Here is a 26953-nt window from a genome sequence, read left to right on the forward strand (position 1 = left end):
CTACAAGACCGTTCGTGGGTCGTTACCACAATTACAAATGGGGATATATTGACACCACTGTCTCTGTTATCATTCATTTCTGTAAAAACAATTTCAAAAATGTATTTTTGATTAAGTTAAAACGACAGACTTATCTTGAAAAATTGACCTCATATTTTTTGCTGATGTTTACAACTATCACCCTGTTTTCACATTTTGGTATGCTCCATTTCATCCCCGGTCCCCGCCGCCATTTTCCATGTTTTCCTCTATGCAATTTTAAATGCTGAAAAATAAAATTGGAAGACTTGCGGGCTTCTAATTCACGTTGACTCCATTTGGTGGAGATAAACAGGTTTCGGACAAGAAGACGCCCGACTAGGACAATAATGTACATCAAACAGGTAGGCAAGCGTTGCCCGGTTACTCGTTCCGGTCGAATGCTAACGATGCTAGCAAGGCTAACAATGCTAGAAATACTAACTTGCAAAATGGACGTTGCTATAGACACGCAGATTTTCGTTATTTTTCGTTGTAGAAAAATATATCCAGATACATTCATTTCAAACAAGCGCCGCGCTGTAGTAAAATAGAACTCATTAGCCGAAGGTTCTTGACTAGAATTACCCGCCCCCTTTTTGAGGATGCTAAGCTAAAGCTAACAGCATCCACCAACTATGCAAATCCATCCATTATCTGCACTGCTCATCCTCAGTAGGGTCGCGGGGGTGCTGGAGCCCATCCCAGCTATCCTCGGGCAGTGGGCAGGGGACACCCTGAACTGGTTGCCAGCCAGTCACAAGGCACACAGGGACAGACAATTTGCTCGCCCATTCACTCCTAGGGACAATTCGAACCGGCCAATGAACCTGACATGTATGTTTCTGGAATGTGGGAGGAAACTCATTCAAGCACGGGGAGAACATGCAAACTCCACCTAGGAGGTTCGATCACATGACCTCAGAACTGTGCCGCACGCGCGCTATCCACAATCAATCGCGGGGGGGGGAAACAAATCCATATTGGCCACAATACTTCAAATACATCTTTATTCCTTTAAAACGGAATAGATTCAACACGTTTGTGTAGTTTCCAAAAACATGTTTTGGTTGTTGTGCAGGTCATCATCCAGGGGTTCCGAAGTTATCGGGACCAAACTGTGGTGGACCCGTTTAGTTCCAAACACAATGTCATTGGTGAGTACTGGCTCGTTTACTGTCCCCTGGGTTACGACGTAAATACTTTGTGAGTTGGTGATCGTAAAAGGAAAGGGAAATTGTCGTGTAACTGCGATACACTTTAAATGGTAAAAATGGTAAAGTCTGCATTTATATAGTGCTTATCAAGTCAATGAAAACCTCCCAAATCGCTTTACAATATGCTTTACACCTACCCATTCAGACACACACTCACACACCAATAGGGAGTCAGCCATACAAGGTGCCTACCTGCTTATTGGTGGCATGAGGGATTCAGTGTCTTGCCCAAGGACACTTAGAAATATAACATGGAGGAGCCGGGAATCGAACCTGCGACCTATTGATCCCAAGACTTCAGTTATCAATGTGTTCTGAACTCCCTGTTTCCCAGAGAAACACATCAATGTATCAAATTACCATGTAGTAAGGACTACTGATGTGCATGTACTTAATTAACACTATGAATAAATATACAAATTGGGGGAAAATTACATTTATCTTTGGTGTTATGTGACTGGGGTTGGTACAATTGAGTTAGTGGGTGGATGCAGAAACTAAATTAAAATATAAACTCACTTGTGTGGATTTTCATGTCCTAGAACGTTCCCTTGCATTAATCACCTGCTTCTTTTTTATTATTTATTGTGTTGACCATTTTTCGGTTATTGCCAATATCCTAAATGATTTGTGTGCATAATTTGTCTTTCTCGCTATTTTCGTGTTTGGTTTGATGGCTGTCATCGTATTGCTTTTCTTTTTAGCATCATTGCAAGTCTTGGGACCCATAACTGAAAAAATAGAGTATTGTATTGCCAACTCGCAAAGATTACTAATTACAAGAGATTGAGAAAGGCATTGTGATGGAGTTTAGCCAATTGTAATTTGGCATTTTTACGATGCCGTGACTCAAACCAACAGCATACCAGCATCTTATATTACGCTGACTAATGGCAGGCAGGCATTTTAGAGATTCAACTCATCTTACGCACAAAAACTGCGATATTTTGAATTTTGTACTTTTTGGGGGCACAGGAAAGTATTTGTTGTTGATGTGGTATAGTGCGGAAAAGGCTGTATTGAGGGTCTGAAAATATAGTTTACTTGGCACGAAGAGTGCAAACATTGTAAGGTGGGGACATAATATTATGGGGGCCTACTATGTATATGTATCAAAATCTGTGAGAAGTGGAAGCTGTATAAATGTGTGTGTGTAACTAATATTATAAATGTTAAATAGGGTCGGGGTTTAATAAGTTTAACTCCCCATTCCTCTATTTATCAGATTTTCTTCTTATGTTTTGTCTCTAGTAATGATATAGATATACTAAACATAATAATGCTATAGTTTGCTAGGATTTGTATTATTTGGTTTTCCAAAAAGTTCATTTATTCTGGTGTGTCCAAAAACTGATGTCATTTGTAGGATGTCATAATTTTAAACCAAGTAAGTGACCATGGATTGTGTATGGTTCCACGCGACAATTCTCCTTTTGATGCGCAGTGTCAGTTACAGATTTATCCTATAGCAAAAATGGTGATGATAATGAGGAAGGAGTGACTGTGCATCAACAGCACCTGGAGAATGTATATTCATGAGGTGTTTGTTACATGTAAATACACAAGAGATGTAACTGTAGGACACAATTATAAGGATTAAATACGCCTATGCTTCTTCCTATTCCTTTCTTGACATGTTTATTTGTAGTTGTGTTTTTATTTATTTTTATCGCGTTTGATTTCATTCATTCATTCATTCCTATTTCTCTCCCTCGTTCAGTTGGCCGAAACGGATCAGGAAAAAGCAACTTTTTCTATGGTGAGTAGGTCACTCCAAATATTAGTCATGATCTGGCTACAGCTGCTGTTCATTGATTTTTCTTTCACCCTAGCTATTCAGTTTGTGCTCAGTGATGAGTTTAGCCATCTCAGACCAGAGCAACGCCTCGCTTTACTCCATGTAAGAAATCACAAAAGAAACAAAAGCTTATTCATCGTTCCAATATAATTGTTCCTCGGTTGTGTTCATGTAGGAGGGGACTGGTCCTCGAGTCATCTCTGCATTTGTGGAGATCATATTTGACAACTCTGATAACCGGCTACCGGTAAGACTGACTGGAATGAAAGCATGTTTTTGAAACTTTATAAACTGCTTTTGGGTCCCCTCCAGATCGACAAAGAGGAAGTCTCCCTTCGTCGAGTCATCGGTGCCAAGAAGGACCAATATTTCCTGGACAAGAAGATGGTGACGTAAGTGTTGGTGTAATCACGGGAAAATTTTGGCCCGATGAGTTCACGTGATCGCATGTTTGGCGGCGTTTGTGCAGTAAGAATGACGTCATGAACCTTCTGGAAAGTGCTGGCTTCTCCCGCTGTAACCCCTACTACATCGTCAAGCAGGGCAAGGTGAGAAGGACTTACTCATCACATCAGAATGGCTTTCCGAAGAGATGTAATGTTGCATATTGCAATGCACGTGTATATCAAGTAGACCTGAGCGACATGACAAAACTTGTTATCCAGATAAAATATTTATCGGTCAATATCGATAAATATCGAGATAAATATCACTTGTGTTTTTTTTCCTTTCACATTTTATGCCTTAAGTTTTGCGCTTGAGTGAAAGTTGACAAAATCAGATTCTGCTTTAAATCATCCTTAATGTCAGAATAAAGATGGATGGTGACAAACTATTACACATAATTTCACGAATATGATCAACATTAAACAGGGGGTCTTAGGCGGCACTTTTTTTTTTTAAATCAGATTCCTAAGTAACAAATACCTCCAAACAACTGAAGATGTCGACTCTTTTAGCATGCTTTGAATGGGCCTGACTGGTGTCCTTGTTCTATTTATCGCTCATTTTGGCCATGTCAAAGTCGTTTCGTGTTTACTGTGTGAGCCGCTCTACCACCATTTCTTGGCTGGTCCTCGTCACCTTCTTCCTCTCCAGAATTTTGATCTCGAACTTCCCTTTTAATTGCATAAGCGTCCCCATTTTTTCCACTGATCGGGTGGTGTATTTACCGTTTAAATGATTGCCTCCTAGTGAATGTTTTTATTATATATTTTAGCAAAAAGTTATACAACGATAATTATCAGTCTTGTTTTTTGGCCCAGGCCTAATTTTAAGTGTATTGATTTGATTTACCTTTTGTGACCTGTGACATTACTTGAGCTGGTACAGTGGAATAGCAGGTGAATACACAGGGAGGGAGAAACTAATAAACTGATTTTAAAATTTAAACTTTCAGTTTTTGAGCATGTGAAAGATTTTGTATTTGTCAATATATATTGTATAGTGGAGAAAATTCTGCAAAGAGGGTCCAAAAAAAAGTAAAAATGTTGTAATGCGGGGGACTCCATATCCCAGTGCTCCACTAAATATTTAAGTATCCTTATTTGAATGTTTAATGCAGATCAACCAAATGGCCACAGCACCTGACAGTCAACGTCTGAAGCTGCTGAGGGAGGTGGCCGGAACAAGAGTGTATGATGAACGCAAAGAAGAGAGTATTTCGCTCATGAAAGAGACAGGTGAGAATTCCTTCGCAAAATAGGTTATGAGGTCAATATTCCTCGCTTGGAGGTCTGGCTTTTCTATAGGTTATTAATGAGCTTCATACACGATGACTCAAAGCTTTATTGTCTATTGTATAGCTTCCCCTAATGGTGAAGAAATACTTTGATAATTGAAATGAAGCAAAATTAATTCAAATGGTACATACGTTTTTTTTTTACTATCTCATCAACATGATTTCAGTTTTAAAAACTTGCGACGATATCACAACTTGAAGAAGCCGACATGTTTGGTCTTTTCCCACGAGCTGCTCAAGTTGTCCGCTTCCACCAGCTCTGACCAACTCCAGAAATTGGCCCTTTTCCGCCGCTCCGAGTGTATCCAGCTCGCTTGGTCTTTGGTTTTCGCTCCCGATGAATTAACAGCTGTTTTCATGTCCTGTTGTTGGCTGAAATCACACGGGAAAATATGAAATCGGGCTTCCGAATTTCTCGAATTGTGTCCTTCGGCTTCCGTAGTGTGTCTTCCAATCCACTCCCTTAAGCACAATTCCAAGCTACAACAACTTCTAGTGATGATCTTTTACACAGTTCATTATTTTGCTTCCTTTCCTACCAAAATCCTTACTATAGTTTAATCATGTGAATGTTCCTTTTTCTCATCAGATGTATTCATTGCTATCATTTACTCCAATTTTTGTTGTTCTTTGAACTTGATTTTCAAAAACACAATTCCCCTGATGAATAATTGTTACCAGGTCACATCCCTTGGATCAGGGTTCCCCTAAGGTTTTAAAAACTTGAAAAAGTCTTAAATTTGACAATTTAAGGCATTGAAAAGGTCTTAAATTTTGTCTACACTTCTGAAATTTAACTCTCAAATGTCTTAATATTTACACTCACCTGTGTGATAAGGCTAATAATTGTATAACAAGTGAACTAACAAAAATATGCAACGTTGTTTCATAAATTTATATTTCATTTTCTCCGACTTTATCGATCTCTCACCAATAAATGCAACGTGTCAGTCGGAACATCCAGGTTTCTGCTTTTTCCATAATGCAGCATTATGTCAGAGTACCTTTGGGATAAGAAAGTGTAGGTTGAACCCATTGAAGTTGTGTGATTAAAATTATAACTGGGTTTTGGCTGCACCCAGGGAATGAGTGGAAGGGGTCGCCGCGTGGTCACAGAGTTTCATTGGATGTGGTCTTGGAAAAAATCTTAAGTCTCAAATGTTAATGAAAGAGTCCTTCAGGAATGACACATGCATTTATCAGAGGGGAAAAGGGAGAAGATCAATGAGCTGTTGAAGTACATCGAGGAGCGCCTGCACACTCTGGAGGATGAAAAAGAGGAACTGGCTCAGTACCAAAAATGGGACAAGATGAGAAGAGCCCTTGAATACACCATCTACAACCAGGAGCTCAACGACACCCGGGCCAAATTGGACGAGGTAATGGGCAACGCGTTTGTTTAACTACTTCAGAGTTTTGTGCAGCGAATTGAGTAAGTAACAATCTACTAAAATGTATTTTCCTATATTTCTTGGATCTTTTTTTCAGCTGTCTTCCAAGAGAGAAACGTGCGGAGACAAATCCCGACAGTTACGTGACGCTCAGCAGGACGCCCGGGACAAAGTCGAGGTAAAGAATATCAAAAAAGAACACATCAAACAAACACCCTGAATAAAGTGTAAACAAGTGGTTTTTATGAAAAGTTATGAAAAAATTTTGCCCACACAAAAAAGGAACAAGAGGTTACGGCTGACGTAAAAGCGCCTGCAACATTTTGCACGAAATTGTAGCGTTTGCCCGACTTGTGCAAACTAAAGTAGCAAATATTCACACTCCTACAACCAGCTGGTGATGCTTTGACAATAAAGGCTTTTATGTGCCCGCGAGAGGAAAATGAAGTGACTAGCCGCTCTAACAATAAACATGGTGATAGAACAGACGCAACTAAAAAACACAAATGTTCCTAATACAGTAGACCCCTGGGTGACTACATTTTTCTGTTTGGAGGTTGGAATTGTGAAGTTAATATAGCGGGGTGTAGAAACCTATGCTAATTGACGAATGCGTTTCAAACCCTTGGTACCACAGAGGAAAACATCCATCTATCTACACTGGTGATATCCCGTCGGGAGGGGTGACCGACAGCAAGACAAACACATACACCTAAACAAAGAAAAGAGAAAAGTAGCAAAAACAAAACAATTTAACCATGACCAACCCCAAATGCCCAAACATCCAAAGAAGTTAAGCACCTCGTTACTTGTACAACAACAAGGCTATTCATTCATTTCGGACTTTCAAAATAATTTCATGTTGATGTGATATAGTAATTACAAATCCTTAAAGGGGGGCTTTTCTACACAGTAATAAGAAAATGTCGTAAGGTGTGGTCGCCGTATCACAGGGTTTACTGTATTCATCCTTTTTCTTCTGACCTCTTCCAGGAGACCGAGCGAGTCGTGCGAGAGTTGAAGTCTAAGATCTCAGCCATGAAGGAGGAGAGAGAACAATTGTCTGCCGAGCGTCAAGAACAGATTAAACAGAGGACCAAACTGGAGCTGAAGGCCAAAGATCTGCAGGATGAGTTGGCAGGCAACAGTGAACAGAGGGTATGGAAGCCTCCGTCTGCGTCACACACACCCATCCTCTGCATCACCGCATGTATCTCCACACTGTCAGTGTTGTCACGTGCAGACATCCTTTTTCACCCCAAGTCTAGCATGTATCTAACAAATCATTTTTCTAAACCTGCATAGAAATAATATTACAAAAAGTATTGATTTTTTTTTTATAACTAAGATTGTGATTCAAGAAGAGGAAGCAGCAGGATGCATAAATCCCAATGCACATCTTAACCGGCGATGGTTTGTGTGCAGAGCTGCTATGACTCATCGTCAGTAAGGCCCATGTGTACGAGAGGATCCTCATAAATAACAGCTTTATTGGCTTACATTTTTTAGATGGCCGGTTGGCGGGGGCTCACTATTCACCAAATGTTACTGGAGCAAAATGAAACGTGTTCCCTTCTGGCTGCCAGCAGCGTTGGTGGAAAAGAATATCAGGGTTTTTTGCATGGGTGACTTAAGGGATATATATATATATATATATATATATATATATATCCCTTAAGTCACCCATTTTATGTATGTCTAACTTTGCTTATTAGTGTTTTTTCTGCTCATATAATGTACAGTAAATTAGACCGAAACACTCAAAGTACAGTAGTAGCATTGTGTGAAATACTTTGCATCAAATAGCGTTTGTATACATTTTTATTATGGTACCAAGTATGTCAGTGTTTTTCAACGTTTTCTGAACCGGGGCACGTTTTTTTACATTGGAAAAATTTTGCGGCACACCACAAACCCAAAAAGTTTAAAATGACACTGAACAGTATGTTTAATTACAATATAAGTTATAATACGCCCAGTTTTTACAGCACAGACACTTGACAATGACATCATATTTGCAGAAAATCATTCATAAATGTTACATAGAATTTAAAAAAAAGTGATGTTGGATAATTTCTCACGGCACACCTGACCATCACTCACGGCACACTAGTGTGTCGCGGGACAGTGGTTGAAAATCACTGCTGTAGGTACCTGATGGCATGGTTACATAGTGTTTATAAAGTACCATCTCATACAATTATAATATGTTAAAAAAGTCATACATTCTGTATTCATTACAAATCATTTCATTTGTTGCAAGGCTTTTATAGCTTTCATATTGCTCATGATGGTAAAAACTCAAATATTTCATCTCAAAATATTAGAATATCATGAAAAAGTAAAAGAGTAGGCTGTAAGCCACCACCAGCCATATTAAAATGAAAGGGCTTGTAATGTTGCACTTGATTTGTCATCAATCCGGAATTCAATTGAATTGTCTTTATTGTCATTGATAACAGTGTAGGGAGGAATGTTTGCAATGAGATTAAACAAGGCATTGTAAAAGACTTAAAAGAGCAAATAAGAGTGTCAGGATAAATAGGCAAACCCTTACAATCTAGAGAAGTTGTAATAATTTTGCAATGGAAATAATCCATTGTAACAATAAAGCGTTAAAAAGTAGTGCAATTACATTTAGCAGCAAACCCACAATTGATTACATTGATGTTTTTAGAATTGCATCCATGAAAATAAAGAATTCCATCACAATATTCTTGTTTTCTGAGACAGCCCTGTATATGCATGCTTGTATATGTATTTTTTTCCTGTATTTATTTGGTAATCTTTTTTTTTTATCCAAGGAAATCCAACTGAACACAGTCGAGATATTCGTTTCTATTTAAATATGAAAGAGCAAGCACAGGAACTAAAAAAATGCTCTACATTCTTAGAAACGTCTTCTGAAAGAGCGTCAAAAGTTGCTGGAGAAAATTGAAGAGAAGCAAAAGGAGCTGCAGGAGACTGAGCCCAAATTCAATATGGTGAAAGAAAAGGAGGAGCGAGGTATCTCCAGGTAGGGATGACTCATTCACCATGTTAAGAGGTCCCTGAGCAACTGGGGAGGAGACCTCATTTGATGACTCAGTCTTACAAATCTAAATGGATTTTGATGCTGGTGACAGGCAACTGTCAATGACTTTAAAGATAACCTAATGGATGGATTATTTTGTTTCGTTGACTTTAAAGTTTTTTTATGTTTGTCAAGGTACATTGTGTAATATTCGACCACTAGATGACACTGTATTATCTAATTTGAAGGAAATCCAGTGCCAAATGAGCACAGCTTAGAGCAAGATGCCGGACAAACATGACAGCAATGACTAAATATGGATTCTGCTATGTAAAATAATTACAAATTTCTCAAACTCTGATTTTTTTATCTTAAAAAATGACATCGGTATGATAGTTTATGTATTTTTACCTATATTTCAAATCGACGTTTTTTGTTGTTGTTTTGTTTTTAACTGAATGAAGGTTTTTTTGTACCACTAGGACATTGTTCCTTAAAAAAAAGTTTTTTCATATTAACAGTTCTTTTGTTTCTTGTTTCTTTTTTTAGCATATAATTTAACTTTATTTTTTATGATTTTTAAAGGACTGTGGAAATCAGGTAATATCTATCGTTAAGGATAACATTTTGCAATAATTAATATCAGTATGATTTATTTGATCATTTTCTCGTCATTGAATCAGTTCATTACTGATTCTACTTTCTTTTTCCTTGTTTTTTTACTTTGTGTGCAACACATCACAGATTGAAGAGCTTTTTAGATATGTAGATTTGAATTGAAACATATCTTATTGGCAAGATGACTATATTTTCCGGACTAAAAGGAACCTTTAAAAAAGTATATATAGGTTTCAATGGACTACAAAGTGCATGAAATTAAAACTACTCTAAGAGCTTTGGGTGCCTAGAAAAAACAAATCTTTTCCGGTCTATGGGGCGCACCTACTTATAAAACACTTTCAGATTTGGGTTTTTTTTATAACCTGGAAAATACGGTCATGAGTTAATTTCCAATTTGATTTTTTTGTACTTTGTATGTAACAGATTGACGAGCTTTTTAAATAACGTTTATTTGAATTGAAACGAATCATACAGAATGTGTTTATACGAGAGTAGAATAGAGTTGTCTTTCTTGTCATTGATAACATCTCATCTCTCATCTCATTAGCTACACCGCTTATCCTCAGTAGGGTCGCGGGGGTGCTGGAGCCCATCCCAGCAATCATCGGGCAGTGGGCAGGGGACACCCTGAACTGGTTGCCAGCCAGTCGCAGGACACACAGGGACAGACAACTCACTCGCTCATTCACAACTAGGGACAATTTGGACCGGCCAATTCACCTGAAATGCATGTTTTTGGAATGTGGGAGGAAACCGGAGTGCCCGGAGGAAACCCAGGCAGGCATGGGGAGAACATACTAACTCCGCACAGGAAGTCTGGAGCTGGATTTGAACCCACGCAGGAGGTTCCCGAGACATGAACTGTGCCGCACATGCGCTAACCACTGCCCCGCCGTGCTGATAACATAGTTTACCTTATTTACGAGATTGGAAATGACACTACTGTATAAATAGGTCAGAAAATACTTTAAATTTAAAAAAAACATAAGAATATCAGGATATATAGGCAATTTTTACACGGTGGGGTTTGCAGACTGGCCTAGATTGCATTATCACTGTGTAATATGAAGGCCTACCGGTGAAATCGTTTTCAAAACAGTTGCCTTAATACCCGACAATGTCCACTATTCATTTCCATTCAGGCTTGCCCAAGCTACACAGGAGAGGACGGATCTTTATGCCAAACAAGGGCGTGGAAGTCAGTTTACCTCCAAAGAAGAGAGGGACAAATGGATCAAGAAAGAGTTGAAATCTCTGGACCAAGCCATCAATGATAAGAAGAGGCAAATTGCTGCCATCAATAAAGATCTGGAAGATACTGAGACCAACAAAGAGAAAAACTTGGAGCAGTATAACGTAGGAAATCATATTTTAAAAATATTGTTGTACATGAAACAAACAGAAAAGGATGTATACAGCGAAGATAAAACCTTTTTCTGCTCCAAATGCCTTTTCTTTTAGAAACTGGACCAAGATCTCAATGAGGTGAAGACCCGCGTCGAGGAGTTGGACAAAAAGTACTATGAAGTCAAAAACAGGAAAGATGAGCTGCAGAGCGAAAGAAAGTAAGACTGACTTTGCTCTCGTTACTTAAAAGTTGGATAGACAAAACGGAGGTCTTTTAAATTGTATTTTGTCATCTGCGTGCATCAACTTAAGGGTGCGTGCTTGAATTCACGAGTATAAGAGTTGAGGTTTGTGTTCTGCAGCTACCTGTGGCGCGAGGAGAACGCAGAGCAGCAGGCTATGGCGGCCAAACGTGAGGACCTTGAGAAGAAACAACAGCTCCTTCGAGCTGCCACGGGCAAGGTTTGTCACTCATCCACATGCCGGGCATGCTACTTTCAAAAAGTCATTAGTTGTAGTTACTCACTACTTCTTCCTAAAACGTACTGAGTTAGCAACAGAATTCCTCTATAGTAAAAGTTACCAGGGAAAGTAACTATTTCTGTTACTTTAAAAAAAAGTATGTCACAGAATTAGACATTTTCGGAGCAGTATTCGAGTCAGAACAGAGAGGTATCTGTGTTACACAACCTTGTATTATTTATTGCACCTCACCAGCAACAAATATATGCTACACTTGAAGTGCAACAAAAATAAACCGTAAACGATATAATAAAATAACAAATCAGCATGTACATATGCACGCACAAGAACGTACGTATACAAGCCTCAAAACGTATGTAAACATGCACTAAAACATACGTAAACAACAAAAAGGCATTTAAGTTCTTGAACACATACATAAAGAAGGTGTTATAGAAGAAGTAAAACTGTTGAAAGATCCGCTACAGCAAGCAATCTATCGCTCCCTTTTATATAAGTATATATCTTTGGAGCTTTTAATGGACAGTAGAGTCCTTAGTGACAAAATGGGAAGTAAGGGATTGATGTTAATGGTGCAGTTACGGTAGTAGAAGGAGCCATAGTAAATGAAAAGTGATATGAAATTCTCCTTGCTGAACTGTAGCAAGCTATCTCTTTAGCATTGGCACAAAAAGCGTAAATTTGGCATGGGCAAAGGGGACGTGTCTCTACCAATACTATGTGATCACTTCAAAAATATGCTCCGTCTCCCACACCAATGCCATGGCAAACTTACGCCCTCGAGTTGGCACGTAAACATGAGTCAAATTTCGGGTACAGGATAACAAAAGCGCAAAAGCAGAGGGACACACCAATTGTTGGGAAAATATATTGTTTGTATAAGTTTGGCAGAGCTGCTGTTTTGACTTCAATGTTCGCAAAATAGAAAACAAGAAGCCAATTTACGCACAAACCCGCCCTTTGTGTGAAAGCCAGCTTTGCATTAGCTCGCTTCCCTTTGACTTAGTTCCTTCGGGAGCCTTTTTTTGAATGTGTTCTTTCCGTGCCAACAATTCAGTGCATCTTGCGTGAAAACATTGTGTTTTTGTTTTTTCCGCCAGGCCATCCTGAACGGCATTGACAGCATCAACAAAGTCTTGGAGCATTTTCGCCGCAAGGGCATCAACCAGCACGTGATCAACGGCTACCACGGCATCGTCATGAATAACTTTGAGTGCGAGCCGGCCTTTTACACTTGCGTGGAAGTGACTGCCGGGTCAAGGTGTGTCATGTTTAAATTCAGTAGATGAGAGAAAGGAGGAGGAAAGGGGGGGAGCGAGTGAGAGCTGCCCGTGAACTCGGCTTTAAAGCAAAGCTCTCGCCAGCTCCCGTTACCCAGTTTTAAATATATTTCATCGGCTGATTTATTTAATAAAAAAGTCGATACCGATATCCGTCAAATTCCCAAGTATCGGTGCCAATAAACGGCCTGAACGATAATCAGTTGACCTTTAGTTGGAACTCTGATATAGTAATTACTACTTATTTGAATCTACGTGTATATGATTTTAAATTAAATTAATTTACATTTGGTGTGATGTGACTTGAGCTGGTACAGTGGAGTAGCGGGTGGATGTAAAGGGGGGGGTTAAAATGAATAACTGTTAAGAGTTGTTTCATACTTTTCTTGATTAAACTCCTTATTTTCAATTATAGTGCCGACTGCGATTGGTTACGGCCATGAAACTTGACGAGGGTAGTGATTTGTGTACCTTTTTCGTATTCCTTGATCATCGCAAGCCTATTTCCATGTTTATCACATTTTTGCTTCTCCCTTTGGCATCACTGCAAACGAGTGACCCATAGTGAATACAGTATTGTATTGCCTACTTGCTAAGTCTTAATGAAGCTTACTAGATTTGGAACTGAATGAATAGTAAGGCATTGGGGGTATAGGGGGTATATTCAGCCAATAACAGACCAGTATTTTATATGACGTCGACCATTAGCAGACAGGCATCTTCAAGACTTATATCGTCACACACGTGGACTTGGCAAAGTTTAATTTTTGTATATTTTTGGGCATGTAAATATTTAGTTGTTTTATCCTGTGTCGTGGGGAAAATGAAAAGTATGTATCTATGGCTTGTTTGTTTCATTCTTATTTTATTGTGGTTTTGATATTCTGTGTACAGCGACCTGAAAGACGCTTTGAAATCAAATGTATTCTTATTATTATTATTAGAAAAGAGGGGCGGTAAAAAAAAATCATTTCACCCTGAAAAGCGGGGGTTTCTTATCCCAGAGGTCTACTTTAGAGTAAATGTTTCCTTTTAGTGGACTGTCCTGGTCGTAGTTTCTAGTGTGGACGTCACTAACACGATTTAACTTTTAGACTGTTCTACCACATTGTGGAAACCGACGAGGTCAGCACCAAAATCCTCATGGAGTTTAACAAAATGAATCTCCCTGGAGAGGTCACATTCCTGCCACTAAGCAAGCTGGATGTCAGGGACACAGCTTACCCAGAGACCAATGTAAGGAAATATTGTATTTTCACTTAAAACTGTGTGGCGATTCACCCGCGTTACTCTATCCTCGCTTTAGGACGCCATTCCGATGATCAGCAAGCTACGCTACAGCCACAATTTCGACAAGGCTTTCAAGCACGTCTTTGGAAAGACCTTGATTTGTCGCAGCATGGAGGTTTCGACACAGCTGGCCAGAGCTTTCACCATGGATTGCATCACTCTGGAAGGTAAGGCGGAAAATCGGAGGCGAATGGGCAAAACGTAATGAAGTCTGACATCCGTTCGGCTTTTCAGGTGACCAGGTGAGCCACCGCGGAGCTTTGACGGGAGGCTATTACGATACCAGAAAGTCTCGTCTGGAGCTGCAGAAGGACATGCGCAAGGCTGAGGAGGAACTGGGAGAGCTGGAGGCCAAACTTAATGAGAACCTGCGCAGGAATATTGAACATATCCTTTTTTTAATGAGAAGCGAGGCGAAAGGACACACACCAGCAAGTCACGTGACTCCCATCGCGCTCTCTGACGATTGCAGCGGTGAGTCATCGTCGACATCAATTATTTAAAAGCTGATTGTTGTTTTGGCTCTCTGCACCTCTGCTCTGTCTGAGCGTGACATTGTTCCGATTCACCCCTCCCGTCACTTCTAGTGAGGTGTCAGGCCCGTCTTTTTTTTGCTGAGGCTCAAAGAAAAAAGGAAGTCAACATATTTCAGCAGATTTACAATTGTTTTATATTGAATTTCCCTATCTTTATTTTGTATTGAAGAAATTCCTGGTTTAAATCAATAAGTCGAATATTGTCCTTATGGTCATTGACTACCGCATAGTGGTTCACAACGACATCAGACTCCAGGATAAACATGTAATAAAAAAACTTATATTTACAAGGTTTTGCCTAATGGTTCACTTAAGTCAGGGGTCTCCGACCTTTTTCAGGCTCAAAGCTACTTTTTGCTACTCATTTGCGCAAAGTGACCCCAGTTTGATACGCATTACTAAAATAACAACTCATCGTGTGAAAATATGACAATAAATATATAAAATGATAAATAAAGTACTACCGTGAAGCTGTTAAGGGGCACCAAGTTGGATACCCCTGACCGAGGTCATCAGTGCATCAGACAATATTGCAACAAGGAATACTGCAATGACATAAGCAACACATTTTCCAAATAAGAGTAAAGTTTTAAAATATAGATACATAGTTTTCTTTACAGTGAATTTTTTTTCTATAACACAGTACACTTTTTATGGTCTTGCTACTTCACATTTGGCTAATTGGTCTCTCCGCTTCTTCTTTTCCTGATGATTAAAATGACTATTTTATGCAGTTATTTGTTCAAAAAACAACTTTATACAGAACTTCTATAAAAAGAAAGCTTTGGTCGGTAAAAAGGATTTCTTTGAATTCAGTGTATAGCCTAATGTGTAATAGTATTACATAAATTAAGGTTTTTACTGTTCAGATTTCGCCTTCTTTATGGGTACTTCCCGTGATAAATGAAGGTTCACTGTACTTCGGCAAGATAACCGTTTCAGTTTTGTGCGCTTGTTTTCAGTATTTATAACTCATTTATCATGATTGAGATTTCCTTAACACGTGTGTTTACGAATCAACAATGAGATTGATCAGCTCATGAACCAGATGCAGCAGATCGAGACACAGCAGAGGAAGTTTAAAGCCTCGCGTGACAGCATCCTCTCAGAGATGAAAATGCTGAAAGAGAAGAGGCAGCAGTCGGAGAAGACTTTCATGCCAAAGGTGACCTTGTAGCGGCTATTCTAGGCCAAGGCATAAGTGTTTCCCAATTAATACATTATTTGGGCTCAAAAGTCACGTTTTCTCTTTTGTTTCTCGTCTAGCAACGAAGTCTTCAGAGTCTGGAGGCCAGTCTTCACGCGATGGAGTCCACCAGGGAGTCTCTAAAAGATGAATTGGGAACAGATTTGCTGTCCCAGCTTAGCCTGGAGGACCAGAGGCGTGTGGACGACCTTAACGACGAAATCCGTCAGCTCCAGCAGGTAAGGGGACAATCTAATACTTAAATCAGGTCTTCAGGTTTATTAAGTTCAATCAATAAGTTGCTGTTTTCTAAGTCATACCAGTTATCCTGCTGTTAATTATGTCAGAAATATACAGTAAAGCCCCATTTTATGACATGAATCTGTTCTGCGGTCAGGGAAAATAGACCTATTGTAATTACCTAATGTGTTCCAGACCACCGGTACCCCATTTAAAAACATTCAAATAACAATAAAATATACTCAGTTCTACTTATGTGGAATAAAAGTTGTATAAAATTAAATAACATAATAAACAAATAGACATGTTAAGGAAAAATGAAATTTCATTCACCTTTCACTTGAGCTGGTCTAGTCGAATAGTGGGTGGATGCAGAGAGTGGGAGAAGGAGACGGTAAAAGTGGATTCAAAATGAATCTGATTTTAAACCTTCAACTTGCAAGGGTTGTCATTTTCCTAAAATATTTAATAGTTCTAATGATTGATTGGTTATGGGCATGCAGGCTCGGGTCGCCATTCATGTGTCTACTGTGTATTTCTTGATCATTGCGAGTTATGTTTCTAAGGTTATGTGGTAACTTCTCCCATTAGAATCACTACAACGCTTTGGACCCATAATAAATACTGTACAAAATTACAGTATGGTATTGCCAACATGCAGTATTCATGACCAAAATCTTGGCCTATTTAATGTAACATTATTTTTTTCTCTTTTAAGTCTTCATTACACGTTTGTCTCTGAATGCCACGTCTCATTTGTCGTAACCACTGATCACCATGTTGCTATCAATGAAAACAATGACAAAATTTAAAGTTTTTAAGATGAATGGAGAGAGAAAATGTATTGTAACCATTAGGGGTGGGACACTATTGTTTGGTAATGATTCAATTGTATCACGATTCTGAGGCGTCGATTCGATTTATATCCCGATTCTCTATAATTACGATTTTACGAGTATTGCGATTCGATATAATTAACGATTGCGATTTAAATCATACACTTGTAGGACAAGAAACCATAAATGATGTTCAAACAATGCAGAGCAGTCTGTGTCAGTCAGTCCAGAAGCTTGACATTTATTTCAACTGAGATAATAAGAATATAACATGTACACTGTGCAAGAGGTTAAGAGCTAAAACATTTCATGAACTGAAATGTCAACGTCTTCCAAGGAAACAGTATAAAAACTGAAATGTGTCCATTTTTTGAATTTGAAACTTATGGGCGAAGGCCTCCGTTCTTGTTGCTCGCCTTCTTCCTCCATTTTCCTCTTCTGTTTCATTTCGCGCATTTTTACGTACTGGATACCTCAAAAGAATCCATTCCCTGGACAAATGTGAATTTTTAAAATCTCCAAAAATCATATCAGGATATGTACATCAATCGATGTGTGTAGTAATAATGCTGTGACGCAAACAAATAGCAGACCACTATTTTATTTGACATCAACCAATAGCAGACAGGCATATTAGAAACGTAACTCGTTATATGCGCAAACACCGCAAAATTTCACTTTATCCATTTTGGGGAGTACAAAATAATTTGTTCTTAAAAATGCTGTAAAGAAGGAGCAGAGAAACCCATCATTCCACACGGACGTGGTAAGCCGGGGACACTGTTTCCCAAGGGTACTCAAATGATTTTGAGGGCCTTGAATTTGTCATTGTCTTGTTCCTGCTGCTGCTTGTGCTTTCAAATGACCTGGGTGCAGATAAAGGAACAGGCAGCAGCTGTGTGTGGGTGGTTCCTGTGATCTTTTTTTAATTATCTGCGCCTGACTCGTGTTATACAACGGCACCCACACAACTCGGCTTTTCATGCATGCATTTGCAGTGTTTACGTTCCTGGGTGACGGCTGACGAGTAACGTCATGTGCATCCGGCTGAAATTAACGTTATTGAAGTAGACCACCGCTTTTTCGGTTGTCAGGTAAATTCAACGCTGATTTTGTTTCTGTTTTTTTGTGACACGCACAGGATAACAGACAATTGCTGAACGAGAGAATCAAATTGGAGGGCATCATGACCCGAGTGGAGACGTACCTGAACGAGAATTTGAGGAAGCGTCTCGATCAAGTGGAGCAGGTAAAGTCATGCCAATATGGAATTTTGTAACCCTGTGCACATTGAATTGTGTGACATAGGGAACATAGATCGAGTTATTCTTGTCACCAGGCATTTTAGTCCTCTCCATTTTATTTTATTTGCATGCGATTCAAAGACATGGATTCAAGCCTTCAGATGAACCCAAAAACATATTCATGACAAATACAAAATAATTATCTATTTAAATGCAGTTTTGGGCACGTTACTTTAAAAAATCATTTGTAATAATTACCTACTACCAAAAAGTAACTGAATTGCTAACTAAATTACCCTAGAGTAAAAGTAACTAGTTACCAAGGAAAGAAACTATTTCCAGTACTTAAAGTTGTTGTATGTCAAAAATTCTCTAAGCAGTATTCAAGTCCGTGGAATAGAGAAGAACAGACGGCTAGTTAATGGTCTGCATTTTTATAGCGCTTTTCATGTCCTTTAAGACCTCCCAAAGCGCTTTACAATGTGCTTCACACGTCACCCATTCACACACACAGTCACACACCGATAGCGGCAAAAAGACATTATTAAAAAAATTGGTCCCATACGCATCAAGCGAGTGGCTCTCGGATGGATTCAAATTTTTTGAACCGGGAGGTAACAATACATGAAAATGGCAGAGTTGACATCTGGATACTTGGACATCTGTTGTGGAGTACCACAGGGTTCGGTCCTCTGTCTAAAGCTATTCAATTTGTATGTTAGCTATATATTTGATGTTTTAAAACTATTAAAATTGGTCATATATCAGATACAAATAAACAATATTGTCAAAGTACAGAGAGGAAGAAAATGGGGTCTGAATTACATTAAGATTAGAACTATTAGATGGCAAATGGATGGTTTAAGCCAATCATTTTGTTAGAGAGGCTCATAATATTTATTGCACCACATATATACTACACTTGAAGTGCAACATAAAATAAACATAAAAGAACAATATTTATGTACATAACCACACACAAAAAGACATGTTTTTGTGCACGTAAACGCGCACAAAAAAACTTGCATAACGTGCTGCTTTTGACTGTCAATTACAGTAACAGCGATTTTTATGTCCAATACACTAAGTTTTTGTTTGTCCAAGTATTTGAACTTTTCTGAGCATTCAAATATAGAAAAACAGACACTTCAAGTGCAACAAAAATAAACAATATCATGTTCATAAAAATGCTCAAAAACGTTGGTAAACACATAAAATGTACGTAAAGACTCATCAAAACGTACGTAAAAACACTCAAAAATGTACATTAGCGCACAAAAACGTACATTACACACTCCTTTTGACCGTCAGTACGGTGTTTTAACGGACGTTACTGAAAAAACTAACGCCGTTACGTAATTGTATTATTTATAACGCCTTTATCCCAGACACTGTTTACATGTAATCCACTGTGTTTTCTTTTCTCTTTTGGAATGTGTGAATCCAGGAGCTCAACGAGCTCCGAGAGACGGAGGGAGGCACCGTACTCACAGCCACGACGTCCGAGCTGGACGGCATCAATAAACGGGTCAAGGAGACGCTGGCCCGATCCGACGGTACTGATTGGATATAAAACTCCGGTTTGATATGATGAGTAATACGATGGCTCACTCTCAATCTTGGTCTTACATGTACAGTAAACCCCTGGGATACGGCGATCCCACCTCACCACGTTTTTTCAGACCCTTTTTTTCAGCATTTCCCTAGTATTTGTTATTAAAACCTATAAACGCATAACAAACGATTTTGTGTGGCCAAATGGTGTCGTCCTTATCTCAAGTTAAGTCTTTAAGATGTAAAATGCTTGGTTTGCGTCACAGCATCATTAAAAATCCGATAAGTTATGCTACTGGCTGAACTCCCTTCCACTACGCTTCTCTATTCATTCAGTTTAAAATCCTGTGTGCTTCGTAAAGACAACGTGAGTCAATGTTTTTCTGACAATATATATTTTACAATGGGTCCCAAGAATTGCAATGATACTAAAGGTATAAACTTGATCATGGAAACTAAGCCTGAGATTGTAAATAATACAAGAAAGCATGCTAATCGCTACCCTCGCATTGTTTCATTTTAATCCCATCTTCTCACTCCCCTCCTCTGCATCCACCCTCTAACTCCACTGTACCGGCTCAAGTCATGTCACACCAAAAGGTACACGTATATCAAATATCAGTTTTTCACATGTCACATGTATATATATATTACACATCGGTTTTCCAGAACGCCGACTGCGATTGTCCTTTGTTGAACTAAGAAGCCTCCCACATTAAAATCTAGCACAATTAGGATTACAATATCAGTAGTACTTAATTAGTAGTACTTAATTCTATTTTGTTATTTGAATCTTTCTATCTGGGGTAACGGGGGTATTAAATGCATTATCTGATTACAATAGGTTTCTACCCCTCAGAACAGATTCATGTCTTATCCTGGGGGTCTACTCTATTTAGTAAACATTTTCAACTATAATACATTGACGGATTATCCTATGAACCTTCAAAAGTGAAAACAACCGATATCATCCTCTAGAGCTGGACTCTTCGGTGGACAAGACCGAGACTGAGATCAAAGACCACATCAAAAGCATGGACCGTTGGAAAAACATCGAAAAGGAGCAAAACGATGCCATCAACCATGACACCAAGGAGCTGGAGAAGATGACCAACCGACAGAGCATGCTGCTCAAGAAGAAGGAGGAATGCATGAAGAAGATCAGAGAGTTGGGCTCGCTGCCTCAAGAGGCTTTCGAGAAGTACCAGACGCTCACGCTCAAGCAGGTAAGGGCACTTCTTCTGGGTGTATATTATTCACTTCACAATATTTCATCAACACAGTAGAAAACAACCTCATAGCAATATGCTAGAATGTGTGTGTTAATCATCTAGCACTATTAGCACACCAACCTAAGCTTTTTGCCTACTTGAATACTTGAATTTTTCTGTAATGAAAAGGGTTGATTCCTGAAGCGGCAAAGAAACAGAAGCTCCCCTGGTGAAAAAGACCCAAGGCCTTCGCCCGCCCACTCGTCCACTCACTCAGTGACTCACATAAGAGTCACTGCTCAGCTTGTTACCTCTGGGGGCTCAAACTGCGAAGGAGTGCACTCGGCTGCAACTTTATTAATGTCTATCATGTCGTGTGTACGTCTCCTTTCATGACAATCACCACACTTATCCAGTAGCCCACAAAATCACTCCTAATTGCTTGTGGGCTTTGACAGCACAAACTGATGAGTGATGGGATGAACAATGTTCCTCTGAGTCCATTCTGCAAATTCATGGATTTTAAGGTCAAGGGGTTTTCACACTACAAATGGTCTTACTTGTTCTCTCACTTGATTGCAAAGAAGACTCAATCTGACTATAACTCGCCTAACATACTAGATTTGACCCAGTAGAAATCCATAAAATGTTATTTTGCTCAAAATTGGGGGGTTCTCTCAAGGTTTTGACAAAAACTTAATAGGTTACAAATAGAAATGCACCATAATTATCTGGCCGACATCTATCTGATAATGTAAAAATCTCATGTCACGGTTATTGATAAGGATAAAAATAAAGCAGATAATTGAAAACCATGCTATAATAAATATTCTAAGAACTCATGTTCATCATGAGAATAGATTTTGATTTTCTGTAGTAGCACAACTTTGTTGCCTCCTCTCTGCATCTCCATAATGTGCGTGAGACACTAGGAGAGCAGGGCATCACTTGTTTCATTGCCCAGGATTCGTACATGCTAATAGCAATTAAAAGATTGAGTGACAACAAAAAGGTGGTAGAACTTCCAGTCTCTTTTGTGGTCCGTCCGATTGTGAAAAACTGAATATGTGGTTTGAAATTGAGATGTTTTTATTGTCATTATACAAAAGTAAAACAAAATTGGAGGGTTTCCCCTTTCATTTTAAGAAAGCAATTAAGAGACTGTCAGGCTAGTTGCGTGCTAGCATTGGGTGTCCTCGAAATGAGCCAGACCTCTGTAAAGATTAAAATAAAATTGTCCGGAATGTAATGGTTTCCCACAAATTGTAGCTTCAGGTCATTTGTTTCATGACCGAATGGACCTGGCGTTTGGCGAGATAAAGGGTCCGCAGCGGTGGCTAAGAAGAGTCTTTAGCCTGCCCTAGCATTAGCAGTAGGCTGGACCAGTAGCACGGCTCTTGCCTTCTCACCAACCAGTCTCTTCTGGAACCCGGTGTCCCCAGAGTCCGATTTAATTGTTTCATTTATTTTCAATGTAACGAAACGCTAAAAGCGAGTGGTTGCTATGCTTCCCAGTTTTTTTTTTTTTTTTTTACTGATGCAACGTCTGTCCGCTGTTAAGCTGGTGTACAGACAGTCACACCCACCCAACAGAGAGTGCCCTCCTTAATCTGTCCCCACGGTGTGCTGTCTAACAGAACACAATGCACAATTCAATATCAATGACAATAAAGACGGAATTCAACTTAAGATTTGGAAAGGAGAGAACCAGTGATAACTGAAGCACAAAGTAGCAAGGGGTAGAATTGTACGTGTACAGCTAAAATAATGTCAGTTAAGAAGAATGAATGATATATTTTTCTTAGCCAAGGCATGTGTGAAATTGTGTCTTGATGATCTGGGATAACACGATTCACTCTTTCCCTGGGTTAGTTGTTCCGTAAACTGGAGCAGTGCAACACGGAGCTCAAGAAGTACAGTCACGTCAACAAGAAGGCCTTGGATCAGTTTGTCAACTTCTCCGAGCAAAAGGAGAAACTGATCAAGCGTCAGGACGAGCTGGACCGAGGTTACAAGTCCATCATGGAGCTCATGAACGTCCTGGAGCTGCGCAAGTACGAAGCCATCCAGCTCACCTTCAAGCAGGTTGGCTTTTTTTTTTTTAGTCTTTTTGGTGGCCTACCCTATCGACCGTGGTCTTCACTCACTCGCCCTTCTCCCAGGTGTCAAAGAACTTTAGCGAAGTGTTCCAGAAGCTGGTTCCAGGAGGCAAAGCCACACTGGTGATGAAGAAGGGAGACGCCGAAGGCAGTCAGTCCCAGGACGAGGAGGGCGGCGCCGATGGCGAGAGGGGCTCCGGGTCGCAGAGCAGCGTGCCCTCGGTGGATCAGTTTACTGGAGTGGGAATCAGGGTGAGAAGCTCCACGTTATTGTCACATGCTGTGTTTTCTGGACTCTAAGTCGCACCGGCCAAAAAAGGGAGAGTGAAACCGCCGTTGTATCCAAAGGGGTTCACTGTATCATGAATACTGCTATATATATTAGCCGTTACCAAAATAAGATTTCCTTGTGGTTGCGTCTAGGTGTCTTTCACGGGCAAGCAGGGCGAGATGAGAGAAATGCAGCAGTTATCCGGAGGTCAAAAGTCGCTGGTGGCCCTCGCCCTGATCTTCGCCATCCAAAAGTGCGACCCCGCTCCCTTCTACCTCTTCGATGAGATCGACCAGGCGCTGGACGCGCAGCACAGGAAGGCCGTCTCAGGTAAACGACGGGTTACGGCCGTTTCTCCCAAAAGGCGGAAAAAAACGCTGACGTCTTTGTGCTCGCTGTCGAATAAAGACATGATCGTGGAGTTGGCCGGGCACGCTCAGTTCATCACCACCACCTTCAGGCCGGAACTGCTGGAGTCCGCCGACAAGTTTTATGGCGTCAAGTTCAGGAACAAGGTAAGCCGGTTGTCTTTAAAACCGTTTTGGAAAAATTGAGAATGCCTGCTTCAGGTTTGCATACATTTCGTTGATACGTGTTTTGATTTGGTATCCTCTGACGCAGTGTTTCTCAACCTATTTGGAGCCACGGCGCATTTTTTTTGCTGAAAAAAATCTCCAGGCACACCGTTCAAGTTAAAAAGTTTTTATCATATGTTGTCACAGTGGCTCAGGATAAGGTACGGGTAGTTCATTTTGGTATATTTTTGCTGTGACCATATTTTAACTTGTTTTTCAAGCTTTTTTGTACACATTTTTCTTGCTTTTCTAGAATTGGTACATGCACTTAAAATAAGCAAAACTCTTGTCAGTGGAACATTTTTTTAACTCTAACTATTTTTTTTTCTTAATAACCCTACTGAGGATAAGCGGTGTAGCTAATGAGATGAGATGAGAATAATTAAAATCAATAAAATGATGTGCAAGATTATTACATGAATTTAAATGTTATTTTGTTGCTGTGCAATCTTAAACTGCTTCAGCAAACAAAGTAATGAGATATACTGTTGTACCTCACGAGATAATAATTAGTATATAAAATTAAAGATTTGATGATGCAAAATGGAGCATAGAAAGAAAAATGTAGCGTCATCAGTTATTTGAATGTTGTGGGCTTTTTTGTACATAATTATATTTTTAATTTGGCGGGCAGGATTAAAAAGCCTGACGGGCCACATGTGGCCTGTGTGCTGTGGTTTGCCCACCCCTGCGCTATATTTTTTAGCTTTATTTTCTAATATATATTTTGATATGTTTTTAAAATTTGGTTTTAAACGTATTTATTTCTCAATCGTTGTGATTATGTCTGTGTGTTTGGGGTTGTGTGGATGTAAAAGGGAGACTTTATTTTTAAATATTTTTATAAAGCACTTTTAGTTGCATTTAGTTGTCTGAAATTGGAAATGCATTTTAATGTGGTTTTGTTGAAGCAGAGTCAGAAATCCCCTGCTTTGGTCCACTTCAATTCTTTGACCACAGCGCCCTCTGCTGCCAGGATGGACTATACTGCTTTGTCCCATTTTTTCATTCTAGAAGCAAGGTTACGAAAAATCCACAAGTTTTCAATATGATTTCATATCAAAACAATTGACAGGGAGGGTGCTCCAAGACAACTCTATATGTTGCTTAAAGGCAGAATAGTGGCCTCCAAATGGCACAATAGATTGTGAACATGATTAAACATATCTATGATATTTGATTTAACGTGCACAATTAGGAAAAAATACAAACTATTGGATGAAATGCTCCCAAATGATTGAAAATTGGATCAAGCCATATTTATTTGTGAACCCCTGATTACAAAAGCTTTCAATCGGCCGCACAGACCACCTTGACGACAGTAGCCTAGATGGTAAGGCGCCCGCTTTGAGACTGGGAGGTTCGGGTTCGCGCCCCGGCCGAGTCATTCCTAAGACTTAAAAAGTGGTCGGCGGCGCCCTCTGTTGGCTGCGGCTGCATCGGCTCGTTACAACGGGTCAGGTGCAATCGACATTTCGTTCTGTGTACATTGTTACACAGAATGACAATACAAGGAAATTATTATTATTATTATTATTATTCCCTCATTTGAAACCTCCATTTTGACAAGGAAAAATTCAACGTGAGGAAAATTAAGTCAAAAAAATATTGTTGCATTTTATTCCTTATAACTAGAGGTTCCCTTTTATTATTGCGTTAAATGTAAAAAGCATGTTTGTACAATTGATATGTTAACCGTTAGAGGGAAGCCAAAGACCACTCGGTGCGTTTTTCAAAGGCAGATTCGTATGCAGTATCGTTTAATTGTAACGATGTTTTTCCAATTTTATTCGTTATATTTTGGGATATATGAGGCGCCTTTCTTTTTTTTTTCTAATTTGCCTAGTTTTTTGGGATACCCGTAGGAGTAAAGATGGCCGACAATCACGTCAGGTGGGGCTTATATTATCAAAATTGGAGAGATCATGTATTTTGCAATTTAAAAAATACATATCTTTTTTAATGACAAGGTTTCTGGCGACTAGGAAGCACTTGATAATAAACACTGTCTTATTTACGCAAAAATAAACGATCTTCCTCAGTGACAGGCAAACAAAAAATATCGACAAATATTTTGTTGTGACGCTGAAATTCTAAGGATTTATAAAATTTTAAAGCGGTTGATCGATTAGAAAAAGTTGGTGGTTCACAAACCTTTCAACTTATATGTCTTCCCCATACTTTGATCATCTCTAATTTTGTACGCCACGAAATAAAAAGTATAACTTGTTTACACAAATAATTTTACCTTGCCCCCATATAGGTTTTAGATCAGGGGATGGTGTCATAATAGTCTGTGGTTTGCAGTAATCTGTGGTCTGTGCATCCCTTTGAGACTCTTTGGGATTAAGGGCCAAACAAATAAACAGGACTTGACTTTCAAATTTCTTTCCAATTTGTGATTTTTAGGTGCAGGAAATTTGGTAATTTACTCACCCACTGTAAATCACTAAAGTTCATTTCTTTTTTATCACTTGGAAAGTTTAATAGAATTGTCTTTATTGCCCTAAACCACAATGTGGTGTACATTGCCTCCAACGTACACAACACCTTTTTTCCAATTGCTGTGTTTTTAAATATTCTGAACTAATTGTAATTTCCTAGGTGAGTCACATCGACGTGATCACGGCGGAGCAGGCCAAAGACTTTGTGGAGGACGACACCACTCACGGTTAACGCTGGGCTTCTTGTTATCTTCTCGGATGTTGGCTGAGGTTTGACTTCATTTGGAGCTCCCAGTACTGCTATATCTACAGTATGGTGGCGCTCCACATTGTTCCAAGAAATTCTTAGGACACAAACTGTTTTAGGTTAAAGTGCTGCAGAACGCCTTTACACACGTTTGTATGTTTTATACGCTCCGTACTCTCAAAGGTTAAGTGTTAGTTGTCGTTTCAGCATTTTGACATGCGCCCTTCTGCAACACCAGACCAACATTTCTTTGTTATGTGTTAGTTTGAATTTGTTCACTTTTCTATGTTAATAAAATGGAGGTGAAAGGA

At 39.4% G+C, this 26953-nt stretch overlaps 1 protein-coding gene across 1 annotated transcript; it reads left to right on the forward strand.

The window, feature by feature from the left end:
- Positions 1-73: 73 nt before the first annotated feature.
- smc3 (structural maintenance of chromosomes 3) lies at positions 74-26953 on the forward strand. Its single transcript, XM_088341220.1, has 29 exons — positions 74-383; positions 1100-1175; positions 2956-2994; positions 3068-3135; positions 3209-3280; positions 3346-3425; positions 3503-3581; positions 4598-4715; positions 5978-6153; positions 6263-6343; positions 7159-7323; positions 9060-9181; positions 10942-11155; positions 11261-11364; positions 11509-11608; positions 12730-12890; positions 14004-14145; positions 14216-14366; positions 14434-14584; positions 15747-15900; positions 16002-16160; positions 18139-18246; positions 19689-19797; positions 20774-21021; positions 22879-23091; positions 23169-23357; positions 23529-23706; positions 23785-23891; positions 26556-26953. The coding sequence occupies exons 1-29, from the start codon at positions 369-371 to the stop codon at positions 26625-26627; spliced, it is 3651 nt and encodes a 1216-aa protein (XP_088197346.1). The 5' UTR covers positions 74-368; the 3' UTR covers positions 26628-26953.

This window comes from Urocampus carinirostris, chromosome 8, assembly GCF_059441175.1.
Source record: "Urocampus carinirostris isolate Australia breed hairy pipefish chromosome 8, RoL_Ucar_1.0, whole genome shotgun sequence".
Classification (NCBI taxonomy): Eukaryota; Metazoa; Chordata; class Actinopteri; order Syngnathiformes; family Syngnathidae; genus Urocampus; species Urocampus carinirostris.

Coding starts and splice junctions, on each gene's coding strand:
- smc3 (XM_088341220.1), top strand. Junction 2,995..3,067: donor AAAAAGCAACTTTTTCTATG/GTGAGTAGGTCA, acceptor CTTTCACCCTAG/CTATTCAGTTTGTGCTCAGT. Junction 12,891..14,003: donor GAAGTGACTGCCGGGTCAAG/GTGTGTCATGTT, acceptor TTTAACTTTTAG/ACTGTTCTACCACATTGTGG.